This window comes from Poeciliopsis prolifica, unplaced genomic scaffold, assembly GCF_027474105.1.
Source record: "Poeciliopsis prolifica strain line A6 unplaced genomic scaffold, Auburn_PproV2 SCAFFOLD039, whole genome shotgun sequence".
NCBI lineage: Eukaryota > Metazoa > Chordata > Actinopteri > Cyprinodontiformes > Poeciliidae > Poeciliopsis > Poeciliopsis prolifica.
Genome location: NW_026562414.1, coordinates 212200 through 236979, shown reverse-complemented (window position 1 = coordinate 236979; position 24780 = coordinate 212200). Strand labels below are relative to the sequence as shown.

General features: G+C 38.2%; 1 protein-coding gene across 1 annotated transcript; it reads right to left on the bottom strand.

The window, feature by feature from the left end:
* Positions 1 to 741: 741 nt before the first annotated feature.
* On the bottom strand, positions 742 to 19284 carry lin28b (lin-28 homolog B (C. elegans)). The gene is made up of 4 exons (XM_055054389.1): positions 19101 to 19284; positions 18157 to 18359; positions 4057 to 4244; positions 742 to 2069 (listed from the first exon to the last, which is right to left on the bottom strand). Exons 1-4 carry the CDS (start codon positions 19108 to 19110, stop codon positions 1757 to 1759), a joined length of 714 nt encoding a protein of 237 aa, XP_054910364.1. The 5' UTR covers positions 19111 to 19284; the 3' UTR covers positions 742 to 1756.
* Positions 19285 to 24780: the final 5496 nt, after the last annotated feature.

Below are 24780 nucleotides of genomic sequence, written 5' to 3'. Positions count from 1 at the left end.
AAACTGTGGCAAGCCAAATATTTTTTTCTCTCTCCATTGTTGTTACATATTGACAACATTCTCATACTGTTGGCCAAATAAATTGCTGGCATGCAGAAATTGATTGACTGGTACCTGAAAAATTATATTTCATCAAAAAATTCATCCAAGGAATCATTTGAAATTGGGACTTTCAAAACCAGATAATTCAAACATTGCATATTGCAATTTCCATTAGATATATTATGTGACTGCGACACACCACTAAAGACTTGCACCTTTAATCACAGCAAAAAGTAAAGACCCGGGGGTGCTGGATACAAACACTCTGCAAACTTTTTTTATCTTTTTTTTTTACTTATTACAACTGAAATATCCCTCATTCTATGCTGGTCAAGCACATAAAATACCCAATAAATGTGCTGAGGCGAGTAGTTTGTGTTACACAACAATCCATGTAAAAAGTTAAAGGGGTGTTAAAACTTTTGCAAGGGACTGTATAAACGAATGGGTATGAGAAAGAGTGGAGGACAAAAATGGAATTGTCTACATCGAAAATGGGTAAAGAGGGAGAATTTTCACACACCATGACGTATCCCATGCACTTAAAACAGGGCTGTGCACCTATATCAGAGTCAAGTCCTTATATATGCTTACTTAATGTTAATATAATTTTAATTATATCTCATCACTTTACATATATATATGTATATATATATATATGTATATATTAAAAACTACTTTAAACTAATTACGCAACAATCAAAATGGAAGTCTAATGATAAGGCATTTCCTTAAAACCTAAGCTATTATCTTGACTAATTATATATTTGCCTTATATAATATGCATCTATCTGTGATAATAGGAAAACGGTGGAGTTTTAACAGCCATGATTCGCCCATGAAGAAGACAATTCTCCAGTTTGACTATTCTGATTTCTTACGGAGTATCCATGAAATGCACACACTCTCCCTCTTCTTTGTTCTCAGTCTTGCACTTGCTCACACTTCAACAATCAGTTGGTCCAGTCCGTGTCACGAAAGCGATATGTATCGAGGGTTTTGAAACGAGAGAAAACGTACTCTAGCAGCTCAGCAGCTTTTTAAAACGACCCCTCAGGAATGCATTAAGTTTCCCCAAAAGATCTCTAGAAGCCAGGCTAAAAGTCCTGTGGGTCTGGATTATTACTTAGTGGGACTCAAGCTCTTAAGAGTTGTCCCCTAATCCATTTTAAAATGAGCTACCATGTGTGCTGTGAAGATGCAATCGGGATTTTTCTCTCTCTCTCTCTCTGAATGATTAAGTTTACAGTATAAAGTTGTGGCTTTAGGTCTCCAAAATAAGCAGGAAGGGGGCTTTTAAAATAGCCACCCTGCAGGTCCAAGGGGCAGCAGAAACAGCACAGTCATCAAAACCTACACACAAATGACATTTCACCATTGAGCTGCACAGATTGAAACATAAAGAATTATTCCCTGCAGTCACCTTTCTAGCAGTCGTTTCCATAGCTGCACCAGATGACTGCAAGTCAGTCGCACACATTCATGCACGCATGTACCCCGCTGATCGCTGCCACAGCTGTGCTGGTTAGAAAAATAACACAATGAAAAATAAAAGAAATAATAATAATAAAAAAAACTCCCAATTTTTTCTTCTTTTTTCACAAGTGTGAGGTAGACGAGGAGGAAGGGGGGCTTGGGGTAACCTTGATTGAGGGTAGACACAAAGGTCAGAGGCTGTGTGTTGGAAAAAAAAGTTCACCTCGACGGAACATTTTCAGGATTTCCTCCACCTTTGGGTCCGTGAGCTGCGGTGTGTGTGTGGCTCCTCGGGTGACGAGGAGGACCCCTCCAGGGGAGACGAGCCGGAGCGCTCTTCCTCCTCGGGGAGGCGGAGGTGAGGCCCCGTGCCTGGAGCGGAGGCCGAGGTAGACGCTTGTTGGTCCTGAGAGCCTGCGCCGGGTGCCAGCGCCTTGTGGGGACACTGGGCTACCATGTGAGTGATGCTCTGGCAGTAGTGGCATTTCTTTGGCTGGGGGGGCAGGCCACACTCCTTGGCATGGTGATCCAGACCTCCACAGTTATAACAGCTGCAAATGAAAGGATAAAGAGGCAAATGAAAACAGCTATAGAATACACAGTGCTGAACAAAACAGTTTGAATTTTTGGTGAGTCTTTGGCAACCTCTAACAGCTTTGCATTCATCTAATCATCAATTCCTGCTCCTGTAGAAACAGTCATCCAAAAATAACATTTTCCACCTGTCATTACATGCGTCACCACAAGATGGGGGTATGTCGTTTATTTTTAAGTTCTCTGCAAACCTCTGTTCTTTGACTGAACGTTTTTTGATTGACAATTGGTTGTCAACAGATTAAAATCGATCCTTGAGGGTAAGCCCATAACAATTAACTTTTTTTTTCTGTTGTGTCAGCTAATATACTCTCTGGACACTGTGTGCTTTTCATTTAAGGGGATGGTTTTGTTGTTCGTTTTCTATAAACAACTGCAATAACTAAGGAATCTAAACCCAGCTTTCTTAGGCAACAAAGCTGTAATATAAGCTGCACCAAACAGATAGCTTATTAAAAAGGTAGATACAAAGATATATTTTTAGCACTTCACTGGAAGCAATCAGGAACTCAGTCATTCATTGATTCAGTTTTTCTAAGATATTCTACTGACAAATATGGATTTTTTTTTGTTGTTAATCATTTTTGACCGGATGAAGCCAAAGCAGCTTGACACATGTGATAGTATTTCTTCTTATCTATAAATATTATTAACACAGACACTGGTTCATAAGGTACAAAGTTTTTGAACCACCACAGTAAATCCTTGGGAGCAAAAGACTTAAACACCTTAAAAAGAAGAAATACAAATAGACAGATGTGTCAGTAAAATAAGGGCCAGAAAACCTAAAATCCTTATCCTTTGACTGAACATTTTATCAATCACTGACATGTTTAGCCATGACTCACTATTAATTATGTATTAAACAAAAACCATTCACAGGGAGATTAAATATAATTTACTTAGGTAAAGAAAATCTATTTTGCTCAGATGCATTTCCAAAAGAGATTTTCTCTTCACCAAGTAACACGTGAGACAATATTTGTCAGATAGCAGCAGTTATTTGTTCAAATCCTAAAGCAAATAGACTGCCTCAGCAGAGATCTGAAGGGTTGGCATGTTGTTATACACCATGAGAGCCAGTAGGGGTCAGAGTGGCATCACTTTCAAAACTGCTGCATCCACTGAGCATGCCCAATGATGCCAATTACGTCACAGTCATCTACCTGCCATCTATGAATCCAACACCGGCTCCTTCCAGGCTTGTTAAAAGTTAGACACTTGACCCAACTCTGGATCAATTATCCCAAATGAGCTCAATTATTCAGCTGTGTAAAACAATCATGGAGTCTCCTCTCAGATACAGTTTCTAGCTGTCCAACAACAGCGTTTATGTTCTAAATTTCAAAAGGAGTACAACAATACTCCAGGTAGCAAAGCATGGCGGGGCTGGGATTTCAAATGCAAATGCATCCTTAAAACAACACAGTTGCCTATAGCGGTTGTGGAGTGAAAGCGCTCTCGTTGTCCTCAGTGGACAGGGAGCACACTTACCTCTAACCGCCAGGGGTTTTCAAGGAGCTCCACAGGGCTGCCTTTCACACATTTGAGCACATCATTCTTTAGGTTGTTACTGATGATGACGAAACAATCGAGCTCCAGAGGCACCGCCTATTCGCAATCACACTCACAAATGTAGGCGCTGGCAAATTGATTTAAAGCGGCGCCTATGGCTGGTGAAGAGCCCTATTCATTTTCATATTTCACTACACAATAACCATGGCAACAGACATGTACATTGGCAGGTTGAATAGAGTTAATCTATACTCTCAGCCCACTCAGAAAGGGCTGGATGCTTCAAGATGTACAATTGTGAACTCCCATTTTTACTACACCCGTCTTTCACACACGTACACTCAGATTTTGTCAGATGTCCTTCTACTGGGAGCATAATTACATTTCCAGAGGCATATAATATGAAATAATTTCATTTTTAATGCTTACCGATCTCCCTTTGGTTTACGTTTCACGAGTGGAACCTTCCCTTTAGGTCTCCTCTCACTGCCTGCACAGGGTCCTCCTCCAGGTCCGGTCACCCGCAGGGACTCCAGGCCCTTAGAGGACTTCTTATAGATGAATTCCACCTGCTCACCCTCCTTTAAGCTGCGGAAACCCTCCATCACCAGTTTGCTCTGTTGGGAAATATAAAATGAATAAATAACATAGTTCTATATATGAAAGTGAAAAATGCTATTAGCTGAAATGCAATGCACAGGGTTTTTGCATTGTATTCATGAATACCTAATGCAGTACAAGAAGAAATGCGACAATCAGTCAGCCAGACATGAGAATTGGCCAATTTTTCATACAGCTGCTCTGATCGTTGACATTCAAATCCATAAAAAAAAGAGGTGGGGGGGGGACTCCCACCATTTTTGGTGTAAAAACAAATCAAATATTACAAACAATTTGATCAAATTTTATAGAAATCAAATTTATCTTCTGATACCTTCTTTTTCAGCTTGATTGAAAAGTACTAATTCTATCTAAGAATTATCTGAAGCTTTCCTTTTTGTTACTCTTTTCTGAGTTATAATCCTTTGGATTTTTCAAGCTGTTATCTTGATCTAATTTCCTTCCTTTTTTCTGACAAAGTGCATCCCTAGAAAATTGAACATCAGCAGGATGATCATTTATTTAAAAAAAGAAATAAAAAAGCAATTCAGATTTAGATTTGATGCGACCATAATGAATAATGTTTTTAACTTTCATTTTTCGCTTCATCTTAGAAAACTGGCACAAACTATTTAGGTTCAGAGAACACATTTGTCTTTCCTATACAAAATGTGATCATTGCATCGGTTTCATGTTGCGTCCACCGTTGCCTCAGAGTTCCAGAAGCCTCCACACCCATTGGGGCAAATTTAACACCTACATATTGAGCGGTCGCCACATATACTGTAACTGTGAACAAACGGCTCTCCAATCAACACTTCCCAAATGCAACTAACTTTTCACAGAACATCAGCACCAATAAACAAAATAAACATTACTATGTGGGATTTTTCACACTGCCACATAAAGGAAAAAACATTCAGCAAAACAACGTGAAACGCGCTGAGACAAAGACCGTTTTTTTCCCCCTCAAGCATGCTATATGAACATAACATGACTTTTTGTGTGCAGCGCGTCCTTGGTGTTCTCTCTTTATCTACTTTTGCAGAGATGCCACTTCCTATCCATTCTGCAGCCTCTAAAGACACAAGTCATGCTGTTGTGCCATCATTTCCCTTTAACACATTCACCATCCGTCTTTTCTACATGATCCCAGTTATTGATTTAGTTACTGCACAACCAGCGGACAGTGATTTATGTCTCGTTGATCGCGACAGAAGCGGCAGCTTATAGGCACTGTATCCATGACCTTCACAAATCGAGGCGAGCCCTGCAGATCCCGGCATAGGTAAACACACACACACCCCCACACGAGCGTGCAGCGTGCAACAGCAAGCCTGCAACCTGCTATACATCAAGCATCTATAAATAACAAATGCAGGTTATCTGTAAAAGCAATGCCTGCTAAAGAGACAGACGTGTAGGAGACAGGAGAAAGAAAGAAAGGAAGGAAACAAGCAATGAAGAGTTCCGAACAAATCAAACGTAGAACCGTAGAGGCAGGAGAGAGAAAATGCGCCCAGCAGCTATTTTCTTTCCCCCTCAAGTCTACTGCAGTTGCAGGAAGCTAAAGGTGATCTATAGGAGTCTTGTATGCACAAATGAATATATACAGGAGGAAAAATGTCAATGTATACAACAAAGAGAAGAGAGTGCAAAGAAGCTCGGTGGATGAACCCTCTGCAGCTTAATTTACAGTTGAAAACCAATGAAAGTGTCTTTTTTGATAAAAGTTCTTTTTTTATAAAGTAGCGTAGGAATCTTATTCATTAAATCCTATTGACTTAAAAAAATCTATGAAATGTGTGAAATGTTTATTGTAATATTTGCTCTTTGATCTTGACCACTATCTCAAAAGTGTCAGCAAAAACATTTTAATTTCTTTATCATTTTATTTAATGTTTTAAGACTAAACTAAATAATAATTTAAAGGTCTGGAGGTTTTTGAAGTAAGAAAGAACCAAAAAGAGATTGGCTAAAACATAAATAATTGAACAGAACTTTAGAATTCATGTGACCTATGAAATGTCATAGGTTTAACTTTCTTTTGATTCCACAAATCGCTGTGTAGCCATCTTTATTTTGGTTTTCTACACTGTGTTGTAGTAATTGCATTTGTACATAATTATACAGTTACAATGTGCAGCTAGCCCCCAATTATTTAGGTTTAAAATAACCTTTAGATTTTTAGCAGCCTGTTTCTTCTGACTGGAAGCAATATTAATGTTTGGAGCGGCCCAGCCAAAGTCCGGAATTCAATCTGAATCCGTGAAGGATTTAAAGATTACAAAGAGACCTTCCAACTTCAAATACTTGGAACTGAAAACAAATTCCCAAAATACCAGTGAGACCATGAAATTGATCATTTATTACTATTGTAAAAATAGATTTGTCCACTGATTATTGAGAAGTGTCCCAACAATTTTTGACCTATCAACTCCTAATAAATAAAAAATAGAAAAAGATAACTCATGATTTCAAAATCTACTCTTCTTGTGTCATCTTTTGGAGACCTGTCTTATTTTCAGACATAAACAAACAGTTAAATAAAAGAAAATAACTTAACTTTGCCATGGATAGAAATAATTCTAACTCCTGCTGTACTTTATATTTCATACAAGTTTTATGTTTACGTTTTTCAAGCTTTGCCATTGGGAGTTCCATTGTAGCTATGCCAAATCAATATTGACAGCACTTATTCGTTTGCATCAATTCTAAGCAAACAAATAAAATAATAATAAAATATTTTTAAAAATTTATTTCAGCTCTCAACTCTAAAATTAAAAAGTTTAAAGCTAAAGACTGTACTTATGTTTATGCAATTCAAAATTTTACAAATTTAAAGAAATATATAAAGACATTTTACTTTACTCTGATATTTTCTGAGAATTTATAAGCATACATAACAAGCTAAGTGGTAAAACTCTACCAACAGAGGGAGGATAAACATTAAACAATCATAAAATCCAACTTATTTTAACTATTCTAACTAAATTGTATGAAATATTTTTGATAACTGGTATTGTTGTATTTACAATATCACAAAAATCAAATTACACTTACATTGTCTATGATTTGAACGTTTATCTTTCTGCTCGTTACTGAGCTTAACAGGCCTTACTGTTCTACAAACAAAATTGGAATGATAAAAAAGACGTTTCTGTCAAATCTTTTCATAACTTTTAAGCAATGTAAATATTTCTGCTTATAAAACATAATTTACAAGGTCACAAAAGCAAATGATAATCACAAAAACAATGAATAGTTTTAAATGAAGAGAGAAGATTGTGGAATTTACATAACTATAAAAAAAAAACAATTATGCAACTCCTGTAATTTAATTTGATGCAGTTTTTTTTTCTCAGAAATAACGGTTTCTTTCCACTCATCAGCTTTAAAGCCATTCTGTCTTCTTGGAGAAGCGTATTTGACGCAGCTCATCCATTCCTGTTGTTCAGGTATTGAGCTCTGAGGAAGTGAAGGAGGATCAGGAAATGGAAATGAGCTGAGAGCAACAGTTCTGCAGCGCAGATGCAAGAGATGGAATAAAACAGATGGGACAGAACAGTGAGTCACAAACGAGAGTGCGTGGCCTCAACCAACTGACATCGATCACACTGGCCGTTATAATAAGTATCATCATTATTGTTTTGAGGATGACAATCATTTTTACTTGTTTATCATAAGATACTTTTACTGTGAATAGATATTAAATGTAGTAGATAAAAAAATAAGAGCATATGTTACATTAGTCATTTTTTTTAGATTTCATATCATGTACAAATAAATGTATGCAAAAAAATTATGATTTTGCTTTATTATTTTAAAACAAAAAACAAATTTTATAAGAAAAAAGACATTTAATAGTCATCAACATTATAGTTTTTGTCTTTTTATAAAAAACTTATTTTTGCTATAATCTTATATATATATATATATATATATATATATATATATATATATATATATATATAATATATATATATATATATATATATATATATATATATGGTTTATTGATGCCAATGACCAAAAGGCATTCTTTCAGTGGAAATCTATAAAACTGGAGCAAAAACTTAGAGCCCATCCCCCACAAAACACTGAGAATCATGATGAATAATCATCGACCGGTCTCCAGTCTGTGGCACAAGAGTATTTCCTCTTCCTCTCCTCCCTTCATTCACCAAGCAGTTTCTTTCTCCAGGTCAAAGTTGAGTGGCGCATCTTGCAGTCCGACCCCCCGACCCCCCTTTTCCATACTCCTAAATTCCCACAAGACACCAGCGAGGAAGCCACACAACCCCTTTTGTTCTGCAGCAATGCAGGAAAACACACAAATCATTAAATAGGAAGTAGCATCATTGTCGCGTCTCGCAGCATGCACTTGCAGCAGCACATGTAGTGAAATCTTGGGCTGTGTGCCTCTGCCTCTAATGCAGAGTACGCATACGTTAGTGAACGCAGGAAAAGAGAAAAAGAAGGAAAAAATTGGAGTAATCCGAGTTCCCTCCTCTCGCTTGACCTGTTGGGTGTCCTGACCCTTATCAGTTTGTGCAAAGAGGTCAGCAGAGGGCATGACCGAGGAGAGGGAGAGAAAAAAAGCCAAGGAGAACATGAAAGGCAGAGCGATTGAGAAAATACAGAATGTGGGAGTGGCCTGCAGGGGAAAATCTGCAATGGTGGTAGTGGGGGTAAGGGAAATACCTCAACCACATTCTGTTGAACTCCAACGGAGGAGCAACTCTTGATGCAGATTATATTTGATAGATTAAATAACTAGTCCTGATTGTAAACTTCACTGCTCAATAACAGAAATCCTGGGGTTAGTCATCTTAAATCAATCCAGTACCAACCCCCCTACCTTACTAAAGACCAATTCAACACTCTGTTCTCATACGCTAAGTTACCAGCTAGCGCTATTCAGAAATGCGCCCAGTAATAAAACATATCAAAATCAAAGTCCAACAATTTAATTTTCAAGTAATTAAGGAGAAATCAGTTTGTTTATGTTAGATCGCCATGAGGTACAACAAGCCACACTGCTTATGGCTGTAATTCAGTGGAATTACAAATGAACAATGAACAAATTAACTGATACCTACAAGAGGAAAAGGAAGAGAACTATTTCAGGGAATCAAACATCCTCTGGAATACTAAAATAGAGCAGAACAGAGAACAAAAGAAAAAATCTTCGGACCCCCAACCTAGAAATCCAATTAACATAATAGACCACAGACAAATAACGCAAATCCACAAGGCTTAAAATCTATGCAGGACAGCATGAAATAGATAAATAAAAAAGCAGTTCATTTTGTCACCGTGGGTGACTCATTTGGATTTGTTAATGCTGACAGCTTTTGAAGTAACAGACTATAAACCCCTGAAAACACTGTGTACTAGTAACAGTACTTTATAGTCTGAGTGAAAGCAGAATAAGAGCTAAAACATCTTCGGAAGATTCCAATGAATTACTCAAGATTACGGTGTGCAAAGTCATTGCTAATGAAATGAGGCTGACATCTCACACAAGTTGATGCAAGTTAAAGTAGTTAATAAACACCTAAATATTTTCTTCTTTTGATATATTTATTACACCACAATCCAATCACTGGGCACCTGACTGGTTACTAACCGATCAGAAACACAAGTCTGAACTTTTTCCTTCTCAGTGCGGAGGACGTTACTGAGTTGTTTTCAGAAACGCTGAGACATTTATTGATAAAGTCAAAGACAGTACAAAGATGTAAGAATCTATCTAAAAGGAAACTGCAGCTCCTGCATGTTGAGACAAGAAAAATGTCTCACCAAGACTGCAGGACAGTGACTTAAAGCTGATAAAGGGAAGATTGAATGAAGAACGGCAAAGCAGATGAAAATGCAAACTCACTCATTTTGCACTTCTTTTTGATTTTGTCTTTATTTTAAAATCTTTTTTACTTCTCTCTTACACAGCACTATAGCACAAAATAGCAGGAAAGTTAAATCAAAATGTTTTCAATTTTGTCTTGTCTTGTAGCTCTAAAAGATAAAGCACTCAACCAAAACCTGCACTGGCACAAAACTTTTAAAGGACTAGAAATAATTGGTTCCACAATTTTGATCTCATCACTGTCATTACCAAATTTTCTTAAAAACCAAAATTAAATTGCAGAACTAGTGCTGCAGCGTATTTTGTTGGGTATTATTATCTACGTTGCTTGATGTCATAGATCAAACACTTTTGCAGACTTGATCATCATCTTTTTAGGTAAAAGGAATCTTAGCTAATCAAAGGTAGAGGACAAAGTGTTCACTCAAGCAATCTCCTCAAGCAGGAGTATAAAATGTTTTGCACATTTTCGCTTTTACATCGCATGCAACCGATACGTTGCTGCCGTCATCAATACAGAATATGTGCTTTCCTTGAATGGATATCCTTCTATAGCTCTATGTGTATGTGTGTGTGTGTGTTTAGGAAGAAGCCTGTGATCAATATATATATACTCTGACATCCTGGATAGAAATAGCTCTCCTTTTCATCAGGCGGCCCTCGTCATCACTAGGCCCAGCAATCAATACAGGAAGCTGTAATGTGAGGGGATGTGGAAACTGAGAGAGACAGAGGGAGTGAAGGAGACCCACCATCCTCCAACTGCCTCTCTCCCGGGCGACCGACACTTTTGCAATGGCTAATTACGGGATGCTTTGAGTCAGAGGTGGCCCACGAGGTGCTGCTCTCTGAATTAAGAGGACAGGGATTGTGTAAAAAGGTGAGAGTGAGGGAGATGGTGATCAACGTGCGGCGTGGAGCCATTAGGCAGCTTTTTACACGCAGGAAATTCCAAGCAGACAAAGCTGGGTGAGACCATCTCAGACGGACGTCTCTCAGCGTGACGTATATCATCCACGGCAGGAAAGAAGATGGGAAAGGGGGAGAAAAAAAAAAAAGTGTACAGACACATAAAAGCAGCAGTGAAAACCACCAACAGAGCAACTCTCCTGATGCAGAGTCCTCCTCAACACGTTGTCATTAGTGGCCCTGACCCTTGAACCCGGCCCAACCCCCATCAAACACTTAAAAGCCTTCACGTCTCCCCTGCCTCAAATTAACAACATACAACACCCCCTGATTATGACTGGAGCAAATATTTGATCTGGGCCAGGAAGCACTACATCATCTCGGTACGTTTATCAGCATGAGACAGAGAATGAACCCTACTAAGGTGACTGGTGATAAAACACAAAGACACTGCTAACTGCACCTAATCAAACAATGTAGACCAGCTGCAGAAAAAAAAATCTGCTTTGATCAGACAAAACTAGCTGCTTGATTAATCATTTTTTAAGATGTTGATAACTGGATTATTTGAAAAACTGAAACATTAATCTGATTAGGTCATTTTAAGTTAAGCATAATCTGAATCAGCCAAATGGATGACTTTGGATCAAATTTTTAAATGAGACTGGATGATCAGAAGTAATTGCTATAGACAGACAATGTGATTATATATGTTTTTTCTGCACACAAAACTGACAGAATGATAACTTATTTGAGTTTTTATTGTGACTTATATTTAAATATTAAAATGTTCTTTTCTGAAAGAACTCCAATTATTTTCCCATTTTGACCCATTGATATTTTAACATCAACAGCAGAAAAGAGGTTGATTTACTTTAAATAAGTTATTTATTTTAAAGAATTTTATTAGTTTAAAATTTTATATTTATGTTGATATAAATTATTAAATTTATCACATGTGCTATGTATTGCCCAACGGTCCGTCAGCATTACATGTGCCGATTATCTTGTCAGTAATTCACCATTCCACATGTTAATTAAGTGATTCAAATAAAGTACAATTATTTCTTCATTTATTGTGTTTTATTTACTGTTGGTATTTATATTTAGTTATGCATATATCATGTCAAAAGGATTCTGTCCCACAGAATTACTTAACTGAAGCGTTTCTTTTATTTTGTTTACATTTATTCATTTACTTACTTATATGATGTGTTTGTCTTGTGCATAAATTTGCTATTTAAAACAAAATAGCTCATTTTTATTTCTCCGTCACATAAAAGTAAAATCTTTTTAAATCCTTTATTTCCAAAAAATTAATTTAAAAGAATAAATAATGTTATTTTTTTTTTGCTGGAAGAGAATTTGGATTAATTAATAAAGGACATTTAGGTGAAAAAACAAATACTAGGACGTAACAAAAAAAAAAAAACATTTCTGTTAGTTGCACCTATCTTTTTTTTATGAATAAATTACGCAGATTGTGATGAATGTGCAGGCGATGATCAGAATTTCATCAGCTGCATTGCAATTGCACAATTAATTGTTAATTGACAGTGGCCTCAAGCTAAAACGAGAGATTTTTTTGTGATTTTCTTACACTTTACTATACCTTGACAAAACCATAATTCACACCGACAAATCACAGAAATATTATTTATTTATTTTGTAGATTTCTTTAATTAAATTTGTTTAAAGTGAAAAGTTTAATCAACCAAAATCAGAATCGGCTCACATAATCAGCCGTCTTTGTGTATTAAATGAACTGTGACTTGTCTGAAGCCCTAGTGCCCTCTCCCCATCCCCACCCTCCACTCAGCCCCATCCCCCGATGCCACTGTTCCAATTACCAATCATCTCCGCTGCATGTGGCCAGCTCCTCAAAAGGAAGTCACGTGACCACTTTTTCTTCTTCTTCTGGCTTTTTTTTTCTCTCCCCCAAACGTAGAGAAGAGAAGGGTGGGTTGGAGCCGGCGTGGCAGCAAGAGACATAAAGCCTGACACTGGCTATCTGAAGGCAGAGATGGGTGGGATCTGCATGCCAAACGGTGACACAGACCAGAGGTTAATCTCACTAGGGGCCCACTTTAACCTCACTCTCTCGAGTGCTGTAACATCTTACAACCTTTTTGCATCAATAACAGAAACACGCTTAGAAATTAAACACACGCACTAGGGAAATTTCAGGCACGAACTGTTCTACGTTTCAAAACGATTGCAGACTGAGGGCAAGCTTCTCTTTGCCACACACCCCAGAACTCCCTCTTACCTTTTCATCGTTGAAAGAAAAATTCTCTCTTTAAAAGAACGCCCGAGGAGGAAACACCTCGAATGTGACTGCGGGGCATAAACCACACACATTCACACAGAGGAGAAATGTTCTATCCAAACAGGGAAATAAAAGTATGACAAATCTGAGAGATATCAGGAAGTGAAGATGCCTAATTGCTCTCTAGCCTTCCTAAAAAGGGAAGCGATCGAATAGACGGGAGCGCTGATGAGGAGGCCTCCCAGGAGGAGAACTCGTGGTGGGGGCGTAGAACCCTAACATACGCACGCACTCACACACTCAGCCTCCCTTTCTTACCTCCCGCTCCTGCACTCACTCATCTTTTCCCGAGCTCACACTCATGTTTTCCTCCACAACCCACTGCTAGTGCCCTCCCTTCCCAAACCAGCACCACCACCCCTCACCCACATGTAGGTTTCCCTCAGCCCTCCTCTTTCCCTCTCCAGAGGAAACTCCTCCTCTCACTCCCCCTCTTACTCCTGGTCCCCCCTTCCCACCATTCTTAACGTAACTCTCTCTCTCTCCTCTATGTATACATATAGCCAGTGTTTTGCAGTTAAAATTTTTTTTCAGCTGTTTCTATTTTGTTTGCTTTCAAACAGAACTTTGCGGCAAAATGATACGAAAATTGCATGCCATCCATGTCAAACAGAAATTTCTCTAGATATAACAACCTCCTTGCAGACATTAGATCAATATCTATGTTTTTTTTTTTGCCTAAGTACAGATCTCAAATCAAATTTTGAACAAAACAAAACCCCACACAAATTGAAATTTTTTGATCGACTTCTCTCCTCTACCTGTAGAAATCATGGAAGCAGCTTGAGGCTTCTGGCGGAACAGACAGAGAGGGAGGAGCAGCAGAAGTAAATGAATGACTGTCTTAATGAGGGATGCATGTGAATTCTTTGCAAAGAAACGAGCTGTTTTGCATTCAATATGATGATTTGCTTATGAATGCATATTGTCTTCCCTTTGTGTAAGATGACAGATGTGTTCTTGTAAACACGTAGCTGGAGACTATGGGATGGAAATGCATTAGTGTGAAGACACAATTCATTGCGGGCTTGTTAATTTACCTAAATAGTGGTAATTAGCTTTTTTTTTTTTAAATGGGCAAAAATACATGTGGGAAAAATAAACCCATACGAGATCTTATATTGCTGCGAAGCTTCTCTCTGTGACTTTCATTGGTTTTGCAAGAATGCAGATTAATGGCATTATTAATCAGATAATACCCATACAGAAATCAAAAAGATGACTCAAAATTGCATAAAGCTAGCTTTGCAGCATTTACTAAAAAACAAATCGTCACATGAAAGAATCATTTTGAAAAAGAGCATTTTTTTAAAGAGATCATTGTTTTACTCTCAGCACAACAACAAATCTGTCAATAAAATTGACAGATATTGTCAATGTTGAAAACAAACTGAGCTTTAAAATGGCAAGTATGACATGTCCCTAACCAGCCAATTTTTTTATTATTTATTTATATCCCAGTTTTACAGTCCTACAGAAATACACTGATTGTTGGCAGAATATACGCAACACCTACTCAGCTCTTAAGCCTGTTTCCTTCACTGCTCCAGACCTGATCCATCTCTAAAACATCTCAAGGAGTCAAGAAAGAAAAGACCCCACAGTATACAAGTACTTGTTGTCTACTTTGTCAATAAAAGCAGCAAGACAATCAATAAAGAATAAGGTGGTGGAGTAATCCACTTTGCATGGTAAAAACAGAATTCATTTATAAATTGACTGAATGTTTGAAGCTTACAATTTCATCTGTATATAATTATATATCCTGCACAGTGAAGGACACATGAACTGGACACACGTGCACCTCAGGCAGACTCCATTGTTTCACGTTCGCTGTAACAACATGATCAGTTTTTCACTCGTTTGTTATAATTGAGGTGCCTATCTGCAGCGATCAGTGGTACATAAATGAGTGAAATCAGTTCTGTCTAAAAGTGTTGCAAGTTGTAAATGAATGTTTGTGAATCAGTAAAATAGCAATGGCGTTCCAAAATGGCCGCATGTGGAAGCCCTAAAGGCAGCTGACATTTTTAAAAGGAAAATTTAGTAGCGTCTTTTGAGTTTGATTTGTACCTAACTTTTAGTTTTTAAGATTGTTTATTGTTCAATGATTTTTTTTTGTTGTTTTTTTGTTTTTAATTCTAACAGAGTAATTTTACTGGTTAAAGTTAATTCACTTCAGTTTTATCCTCTAAAGAGAATGGCAACTCCAACATATCACCTACATATCAGCGGAAATACAAACCCAGTACGGGACAGGAAGCTCTACCAAGGTCAAAAAATGATAAAGAAGAAGAAAGAGGAAAAAATTATCTTGCAAAAAAAAAAAAATGTTTAGTCTTGTGACTGGCAAGCTGTAAAAGTAAAAAAATATATACTAACTGTAAAACAACAAATACAAACTTATCTGCAGTGGTGGTTTTTGATGCTGACGATATGGCCTTCCCATCCAAGGCACCATTAGATGATGACGCAAAAGTAAAGCAAAAAAAGAAAAGCATTTCTGATGCATTGTTTTTGGTGTAGGAGCGATCTCAGACTGAAGCAACAATGAATACTGGAATACAAAGATGACTCCAAATTGGACTGAACTATTTTAAAACAAACAGATTATATTAACAGACAAAAAAAAAGAAACGCATGATTCTTAGCTTTCTCAAACAGATTGTTAAAATCTCTCCTTAAATAGTGGGGATTCACCCAGGGAAGCATTCATTTATGTACCACCACTGCTAAACCGACCAGAAAACATTAAGTGAACCCAAATCAGTCCATTCCAAAGACACAAAGATTTTATGCACTCGCCAGTAATAAAATCATATTTCGAAGCTTGTTTGTATTTGTATATTTGGTGAAACCTAAACAGAAATTAAATGGAGACATAATGTGTTTTTAAAATCTAATATGTCAACAAAGCCCTAAGAAAGCAGAAAAAAAGGTTAAATTCTTCATAACGGTATTGTTCTTGTAAACAAAAGGAGATATGAGCATAGATGAAGAGAAGATCACATTTCTAAAGCACGTTAGCTTCACTGCTTAAAAAGTCTTTATCAAACAGGATGATCATAGACTTAGGTTTAGTTATGTTTCTAAAAACACCTGAAATCTCATTTTAAGTTAGAAAATTGCTCTTTATCAATTAATATTTTTCTTAGATTTTTACTGCAGCTGCATATAGTAAAATTGAGAAAACTAGAAGGTATATGCACATTGTGGAAGTCCACAATGCAGTTACAAAATTCGACGTTGAAAATTTGTGGAATTACTGAGATTTTTTGTCTACTAAATAAATGGTAAAGATTTTTGTGTCTAAGAAAAAAAGAGGACGTCGTCACTGACGAGGAAGTTAAGAGGATAAGAGGACAGTCACAATAAACCACACGTTCCTGATGAAACACTGTATGAAATTAACAGGAGAATTTTAAAGAACTTTATAAACCATAAATTTATTCAGTTTTAAGTATAACACGTTTGGGTTGCTTTTCTACTAAACTGATTAAATTTGACTTTGTCCAAGGTTGGAAAATGTTTCCATGTAAAACATTCAATTCAGAAAAGCTTTTTAGAAGTTTTTTTTTTTTTTCTAACAAAATATAATTAAAAAAAATCTTGAATGACAAGGCAATGGGGGCTTAAGGGTAACTGGCTGGGAATGAGTTTTCAATATGGCTCTCTATCAGGGGCCACCACTGGTTTAATTTTATGTTTGTTTGTTTTAAGGTGATTATTATTATAGCCTAAATAAATCAGTGGCCCCAATTTGGATACTCCTTTGAAAACTTTCTGCAGGAACCTCTTTAGGGGTAATTAGTTATGGGTGGGGGCAAAAAAAAAAAAAAGGTGGGGCTTGCCCAGGGCCTCATTCAAACCAGAACCGCCACTGATTTGTGGGCCTTCAGGGTCCTACGTCAGCTTATATATTTTAGATCACTGCCAAAACCTTGACCCTCTTTAGAGATTAGAGTCAAAGTCTCCTGAAGCCCACAACAACCACAGGACAGAGTGTCCAAAACAAACGGCGCACATGAATCTCCTCATGTCCTCGAAGAGAAACTTTACAGGACCGTTATTTAAAAAAAGGGCAGCGTTAACGGGGTAGAAAGAGGGCGGAAAGAGTCGAAAACAAGGCCTCTGAATGAACTCCGGAGCCTCCACAATAAATCAACAGAGCAACATGTGGTGGAAAAGCGAGCCTGGCTTCATGCGTTTCAGAAAGCGCCTCGTTAAATCACACAAGATCCTGCAACAAAAGCAACAGCAGCAGAGAACAGCAGAGCAAAAGAGTCAAAGTGAGGGCGTCAAGTTAAGACTATAAAGCAGAAAAAAGAAAAAAAAAGAAAGAAAGAAGCGGAGACACATGCTCGACGACGTGTTTAGCGGGCTGACTGGGTGACAAGCGAGCTCTGCTGTCCATTAAGGGCCAAAGTGTGAAACTAACCGTGTCACAGCCACACAACACTTCTCCCACTTCCACTCGCAGAGGCGAGGAGGGGAGGGGGGAGCTGGCCGCATGTGGCCGAAGAGGAAACTTAACGTGTTTTTGTTTTTTTTCAACCCCGTGGACAACGTGTGATTACACAGTAAGATGTTGGGCAATGCAAAACATCCGGATGATACAATGTAACAAGCAACTGGCTCTCTGTGCAACAGAGAGCCAGTTGCAACACACACACACACACACACACACACACACACACACACACACACACACACACACACACACACACACACATCCGACCCTCATTTCGGGCATAAATCAAACTGATCACCGTCACAGATCAGTTATTTCATGATTAAATTATTTAATTGCTTTCCGACTTACTTGGTGGACGAAAACATCCAGAGGCGGGTCGACGGGGCTCCCCGCGCTGTGTGTCATTGATATAAATCCGAAGCCCATCCGGACGTTGAACCACTTGCAGAAGCCCGATCCGGACAGGACCTGGGCTCGAGTCCTCTCCTCCTGCTCGGTGGACTCGGCGGGGTCTTCTCCGCCGGCGCCACCGCCACCTTTACCCGGCCCTCCTGGAAACACACGCAGAAAGAAAGCTGCGGGGTTAGAGAGGGATCTGCCCCCGGCTCTGCAAACCGCTTTACATGAGTTGCATTTAAATAAATAATAAAAAAAATAAAAAAAGAGAGAGAGAAAGAAAGAAATGGGGAAAGTACGAAAAACTTAGAAGCGGGGATTCCCCTATAACTCGCAATGTGAAGTTCACGGGCGGTAGAACATTTCTAAACCGACATCTCCTGTCCACACAAATGCAGTGCGCGTGTTGTGACCTCTGGAAAAGTTGTTACTCCGTGACAGATGCAGCAGTGGATGCACGATGCATCCACTGCTGCATCGTGCACAGGCATGCATGCTCTGTAACTTGTTGGAGGGGGGCTTTTCTGTCCTGTCGTGAATCTACAACCCAGTTCCTGCTGTGGAGTTGTAAAGGGGGAGGGAAAAAAAGGCAGGTGTACACATGGGTTCACCGAGCTTTTTATTATTATTATTATTATTTTTTTTTTACTACACGGCCACGCTCTAACAATGCGCGTATCTTAACGCAGCCAAACATGGTTAGATACGGCGCTCGGCAAGGGGCGGTTCAGGTTTCCCTCTGTTTTAAGTAGCTTTGCAACAATAATCACGCTGCACCTTGCCTGTCCCCCCTCCACCCACTCCCCCATCACCATCTTCGCTCGCGTTAAAGAGCATCAAAATATTTTTAAGGGGAGAAGAGGGAGGGGAGGAATTCATAATAATTGCAGAATAACCTTCGGCCATGTTTCCCCGCGGACCCTCTGCGCCCAAGTTGCGATAGAGAAGCTTCCTCTGCGAAAACGGGCTGCGGTCGTCACCATTAATCCGACATCCTCGATCCCGTCGGTCGCCAGTTTGGCTCGCATGGTACGGCGTGCTTTCTGCCTTTTGAGATTTTTGTCATGTCTTTCTCTCTTCCCTCCGATCCCTTCCTCACTCACACCACCTCTGTTCTCGCTCTATCCCCCCACCTCCTCTCTCTCTCCCTCTCTCTCTCTCTCTCCCTCCTTCGCTTTCCTACTGGCTGTGCCCGTTCCCGTAGTGAGAACACGTGACTTTGTCAATTATATGCTTTCTTGTTTCTAATTTCTGCTCCCACCAATGAAGGCGACAGGACAAAATCCGTAACAGCCTTCATGAAGTAATCAGGCACATTCCAGGTAAGAAAGATACTGTTTGCATCCTCCCTCCCCTTCTTGTATCATAAATGGGCTGGTGTGGCAACCATGAGCCTATTATGCACACAGATTAGATTAGATGATTAGACGGGATTAAATTATGCTTTGATGAATGCTGCAGGGTAATTGGGTGGTGATGGCAACAAGAAAAACAAGAAAAGGAAAAAAAAAAACAACAAGGAACAATTCAGAAACAGAAGCAAATGATAATGCTAATGACATGTGGCAATTAGGCCGAGCCTGGTCACCTGTACTGAGACTGACAGGTTTAAAAAGAAGTAAAAATGTGCAGCTACACTGCTCATGTGCAATAAAGGCAACATGTCAAACAAGTGCCGAGGGGTTTTTTCAGCTTTTCCACCTGTTGCAGCAAGCTGAAAAGTCAGCTGGCTGAAAGAAAGCTACTGAATGTTTCCACTGCCCAGAAGAAAGACAAATGTTTCTGTGCAAAATGGTTTCTGTATGCGGAAAACACGACGGAAACCAAAGAGTGGAAAACAGAGCCGTGTGGGAACACTCCTCTCAAATCTGTTGCTGCACACTGCCTTGTCAGCTTGCTGAATGTAGGCTTGACTTACAAGAAGTCCAAATTAGCCTTTTTGTGTCACAGAGAACAACTTTCATTGTGAAAACTAGAGTGAAACACAAAGCGCCAAAATGCTGCCTTCCCCCTCCAGTGAAGAAAAGGTTCCTCCACTTTTCTCTTATTGGCTGCTGAAACATTCAGCTCCCAGAAAACACAGGCAGCCACGGTGTGGAAACTGCTGCACACTCCCCAGTCAGCTGACTGAAAGAAGGCTTATTGCTTGAACACAAGGACATTTCCAACTGTGTGGGAAAACACTGCCTGTAAAGATGTAGAGAATGTGAGGCGCTCCTTCCGTTGCTCTTATTCGTGTTGCACCGTTTAAAAACTGCTGTTGCTGAGGCTACAAGCTTGTTGGCAAGCTGTTTTAAAAAGTTCCTACGGCTCAGGGTACTTTGAAGGAGATGCCAGAAGGATCCGAATATTTTACTGTCTCAGTGGAGCATATTAGCACCACGTTGCCCATCCACCACATTGCTTCAGGTTTCTAAAAGCAGATTTTCTGAATACAGAAAATCTGTAAAACCAAAGAATCTGCCTGGAATTATTTGTTGCTGGAAACACAAACGGTCAAAATGCAGAAACCATCACTCTTCACCCATTTTTTGAAGGCTTAACTTAAACGTAAGTTAACTCGTCGTGTTATTTATCTTTACGATACAGAATTCGCTTTAAGATTCTGGCTTGGATTTTCAAAGTTATGTGAGGTGATAATTCTTTGTATATTTCTGACATATTACAGCTGTATGTCAACCACCTGGTTCATGAAGCCGACTGATAAGGGCTCGCTATCTCTAAAGACAGAGAAGAGCAAACTGTCTGCTGCACTTGCACACAAACTCTGTATTTTCATTTTCATTTTGTGGATCAGTGAACTTCACAAGAGGCAGCTAAAGATTTCCCTAACCTTTTTTAATTTTACTGGTTGTAATTTATTTAACTTTTGATATATCTTTTTTTTATGTGTGTGTCTTTAGTTATTTTATTGTGAAGCACCACTGGATTTCTATACTGAAAGGCACTTCAAAGTAAAATTTACTGACTACTGCGCAATCTGAATCATATTATAATTTGCCTCCAATTACAAAAAAGTATAAATTGTCAAGGTTTGGAGAAAATACGACTTGATAGACAATGAACTGTTTAGCAATTTGTGTTTAATAAAATAAATTACAGCATGGCTAAATTTGTATCACACTTTATTTTACAATTGTTTTTTATTTTTATTTTAGCTACTTTTTTTCTATTAATATCTGATTTAGTTTTGATCTGTCTGGACATGCACAACCAACAAAATGCTTCAGATACAAGTTGACACATAGTGCCACGAAGCACAGGCAAGCAATAAATCTGATTTGAATTTCAAATAATGGCTTCTGTTTCAACCATTTCAACCAGAAATGAACTGAACACCGCTTTGGTACCTGAAGCTTAAACTTAAGAAGTAAAAAAAACAAATAATAATAATAATAAGAGTAAGTTAAAACAAAGCACAAGCTCGTGTTTCCAAAGCTCTATGAGTAACCTCCCAGCATCCTAGTGGGCACTAGAGGAGAGCTGAACTCACAGCTTTGGAATGTGAGCAGAAAAGTCTGGAAAAACAACCCCGAAAACTGTCATTTCTCATCTCCACTTGGTAGGTTTTGGCTTTTCTGCTTTTGTCCTGCACATCTTTGCAAATTGCTGCAGTAAGTGAGTGCTTCGTAACTGCAGTAAAGTGAATAATATACAAGGAGAACTATGGATGAATGGATGATTGTGCGGTCTTTATTGTTGAAATTCCATGCAGGTTCGAGACTCAATTAGCGGTGATTATATCTGGCAGGTTTTGCATAACTTGAAACTCCACAACAATTTGTTCCGTTTCTTCTTCTTCCTCTTCTTCTTCCGTGAGCTCAAAAACAGAACGCTGCAGAGAGCGAGGGAGAGAGAGAAAAGAGGAGGAGGGGATGGTTGTGAATCCTCAAGGCCGTCCACCAGCTCGAAAACAACAAGCATGAAAAATAGTCTGCTCCTGGAGATCCCCCCACCACCCCCACACCTCCTAACCCCTTCATCTTATCTCACACCTAACCCTGGTGGGACATTTCTCAGGGGGTTATTCCCAGTTGTAAGGAGAGAGGGAAAAACACATCGGAAGGAATGAAACAAAAACAAGCCCATATCCCCACCCACCCACCGCCAAAGAGTCCGCCCTCCGGAATTCACAGGCTTTGCCCCTACCCCCAGCCCAGCCCAATCCAAGCCCACCACTTCTTGCTCCCCTGCCCCGCGCAAAAGGTCCTGTTTTTGAAGATGCTTGTGGTGAAGGCTTCCGCAGTCACCACAGAATTACGGTTGGGGTCAGAGGGCTGGATGCCAATGTCAGATGTTATCCCCTCACTCATATCCCCAACAGGAGCTTTCTGATCAGGAACAGTCGGGGGAGATCACCCCTGAGCTGTTCACCAACATGTGGAAGAGAGGGAGTACTTGTGCATGAGTGGCTTGTGTTTTTGTTTTAGCTACAAGGAGGTATTTAAAAACAAAATGGGAAAAGGAGATTCTTGTGAATTTCGAGAGGCATGAAATCTAAAGTGATTTTATTGTTTAAAAAAAAAAACATTGATTAAAAATATCTAGATGAAGACAGGATTCCTTCGTTAAGCTTTAACAGCTTAATAATGCTCTGCAATTAAAAGTAATTATGAGTCAGAAATTAGCAAAGCTTGTCCTTCACTCACTTAATGTAACACACTGGTTGTCTTTTTATTTTCATTTTGCTCTCCTAAATATGCAGGGTTTTTTTTTTTTATATATTTATAAAAACTTTCATACTGATCCCAAGCTTTGTGATATGTTTTTTAGTTGTTTATTTTGGAATAACTAAATCAAATAAACCAAAGTTATTAGATTTTTATGCAACACTTCACAAAAAGGATCTTTTTTTTTGTTTGTTTGTTTTTTTGCCAGACTTGTTTCATCTAAAAGAACAAAACGAGAAAGTCGGAGATTATTTGTGATAGTTGTTCAAGCTAAAAGCATTCCAAAATAATATGTTAGTTTTTATATGCATTTATAAGGGATTGGTTTATTTTCAGCTTTGTTTGACTATGATCAAGGAAGAACAATGAATAAAATCCCAGGATTTGGTAAGAATAATAGCACTAATGAGAAAGACTGATCTTTTTAGACAGTAAATGTAGGTTCCCTTACTCCACATCAATTCTTCCTGTAATGATAACCCTTTTTAAAAAGTTAGATTGCAGACTTAAATTTGATTAAATTGTGATTAGTTATTTTAAACAAGTGGAAAGAAATAAAAACAGCCTTTTGCATTTAGTAGTACTCATTTCTCTAAGACTTTTCTTCAGCCACAAATGGTTACTTCTCCCTGTTTTGCCATAAGAAAAAAAAAGAACAAAATTAAACAGTTTTTCATGCAGTTGAAGGAAAATGCCTAGAGATGGTTAAGAGTGGAGAAAGCATTAGATATTAAAAGAAGCTTCAGCTTCCTTCTGCTTCTTATGCATGTCAGGATATTTTGTCTATTTTATGTACTCTCCTTTATTTCATGTGTTCAAAGAAAACATTGATCCATACGTTCAGACATTGCTGATTAATGAAGACAAACAAATGTGGCATAACTGTGAACTGTCTGTTTTTAGAAATAAAAGCTGTGGAGCAAGATCGAAAAACTGTCTTCGATATTTCAACATCCCCAGTGATTTTCGTTTATTTATTTTAAGCTCTTATTCGTTTTTTCAGCTTTTCATTTGTTGTCTATTCCAGTCAAATAAGGCTGGTTTTAGCTTTTTAAGCATAGGGGGAACTTTCATGTTGAAATATGATTTAAATTACTCTGTAAATCATTGTATTTCTCAATAATAGCCCAATTGTGTAACAGTTATTTACTCTGAAGCAATGCACAATACATTCTTGCACAATACATTCTTGTAATTAGTGATTTTCACAGTAAAACAACCAATGATTATTTCTTTGTCATTAATTGTACTGCAATCTGGAATAAACTATTGCATTTTAAAATAGATTGTTAAGCATATTGAGGTACTTGGCCAGCAATTCATCTTGAAATGAGAAAGGCCCCTGATCTGGATTTGAGTAAATTGTTCTTGATTTATTATTTTAATTAATTAATTTATTTATTTATTTTACAAGAGCTGACAAAAAAAGCAGTTGGTTTTCCCAAAAAAAGTATAAAAAGAAATAACTTATTGCAGATGCAGTTTTAATTCAACATGTGCACCGTTGTTGTTTTATTTCATAACACAACTATTTTAGTGGCCTATAGTGCTTATTCCACATTCTAGTTTAGCATTAATTAATTATATTTTAAAATTAAAACATTAGAGCTGAAAGATCATTTCTGCCAGAAACAAACAAAAAATAGTTTCCTTTAATTTTAAAACAAACTATTCTTAGTGTCTTGCATGTCAGCTAACTCTGCTTGGTTGTTAGTATAACTTTAGGAAAAAACATGATGTTAAAGTAACCTTAATGTAGAAATTATTTTATGAGATTTAGAACAGACAAATGTGTACTGATAAAGCCTGCCTGCGTTCATACAACTTTAGTATACATTTGCACATAAAGGTGTCAAAAAATGCTTTCTTTTAGCTTGACCTATGGGATTTTGTTTCATCAAACCGT

Coding starts and splice junctions, on each gene's coding strand:
- lin28b (XM_055054389.1), bottom strand. Junction 4,245..18,156: donor TGGATGTTTTCGTCCACCAA/GTAAGTCGGAAA, acceptor ATTTCCCAACAG/AGCAAACTGGTGATGGAGGG. Junction 2,070..4,056: donor CGTAAACCAAAGGGAGATCG/GTAAGCATTAAA, acceptor TTTCATTTGCAG/CTGTTATAACTGTGGAGGTC.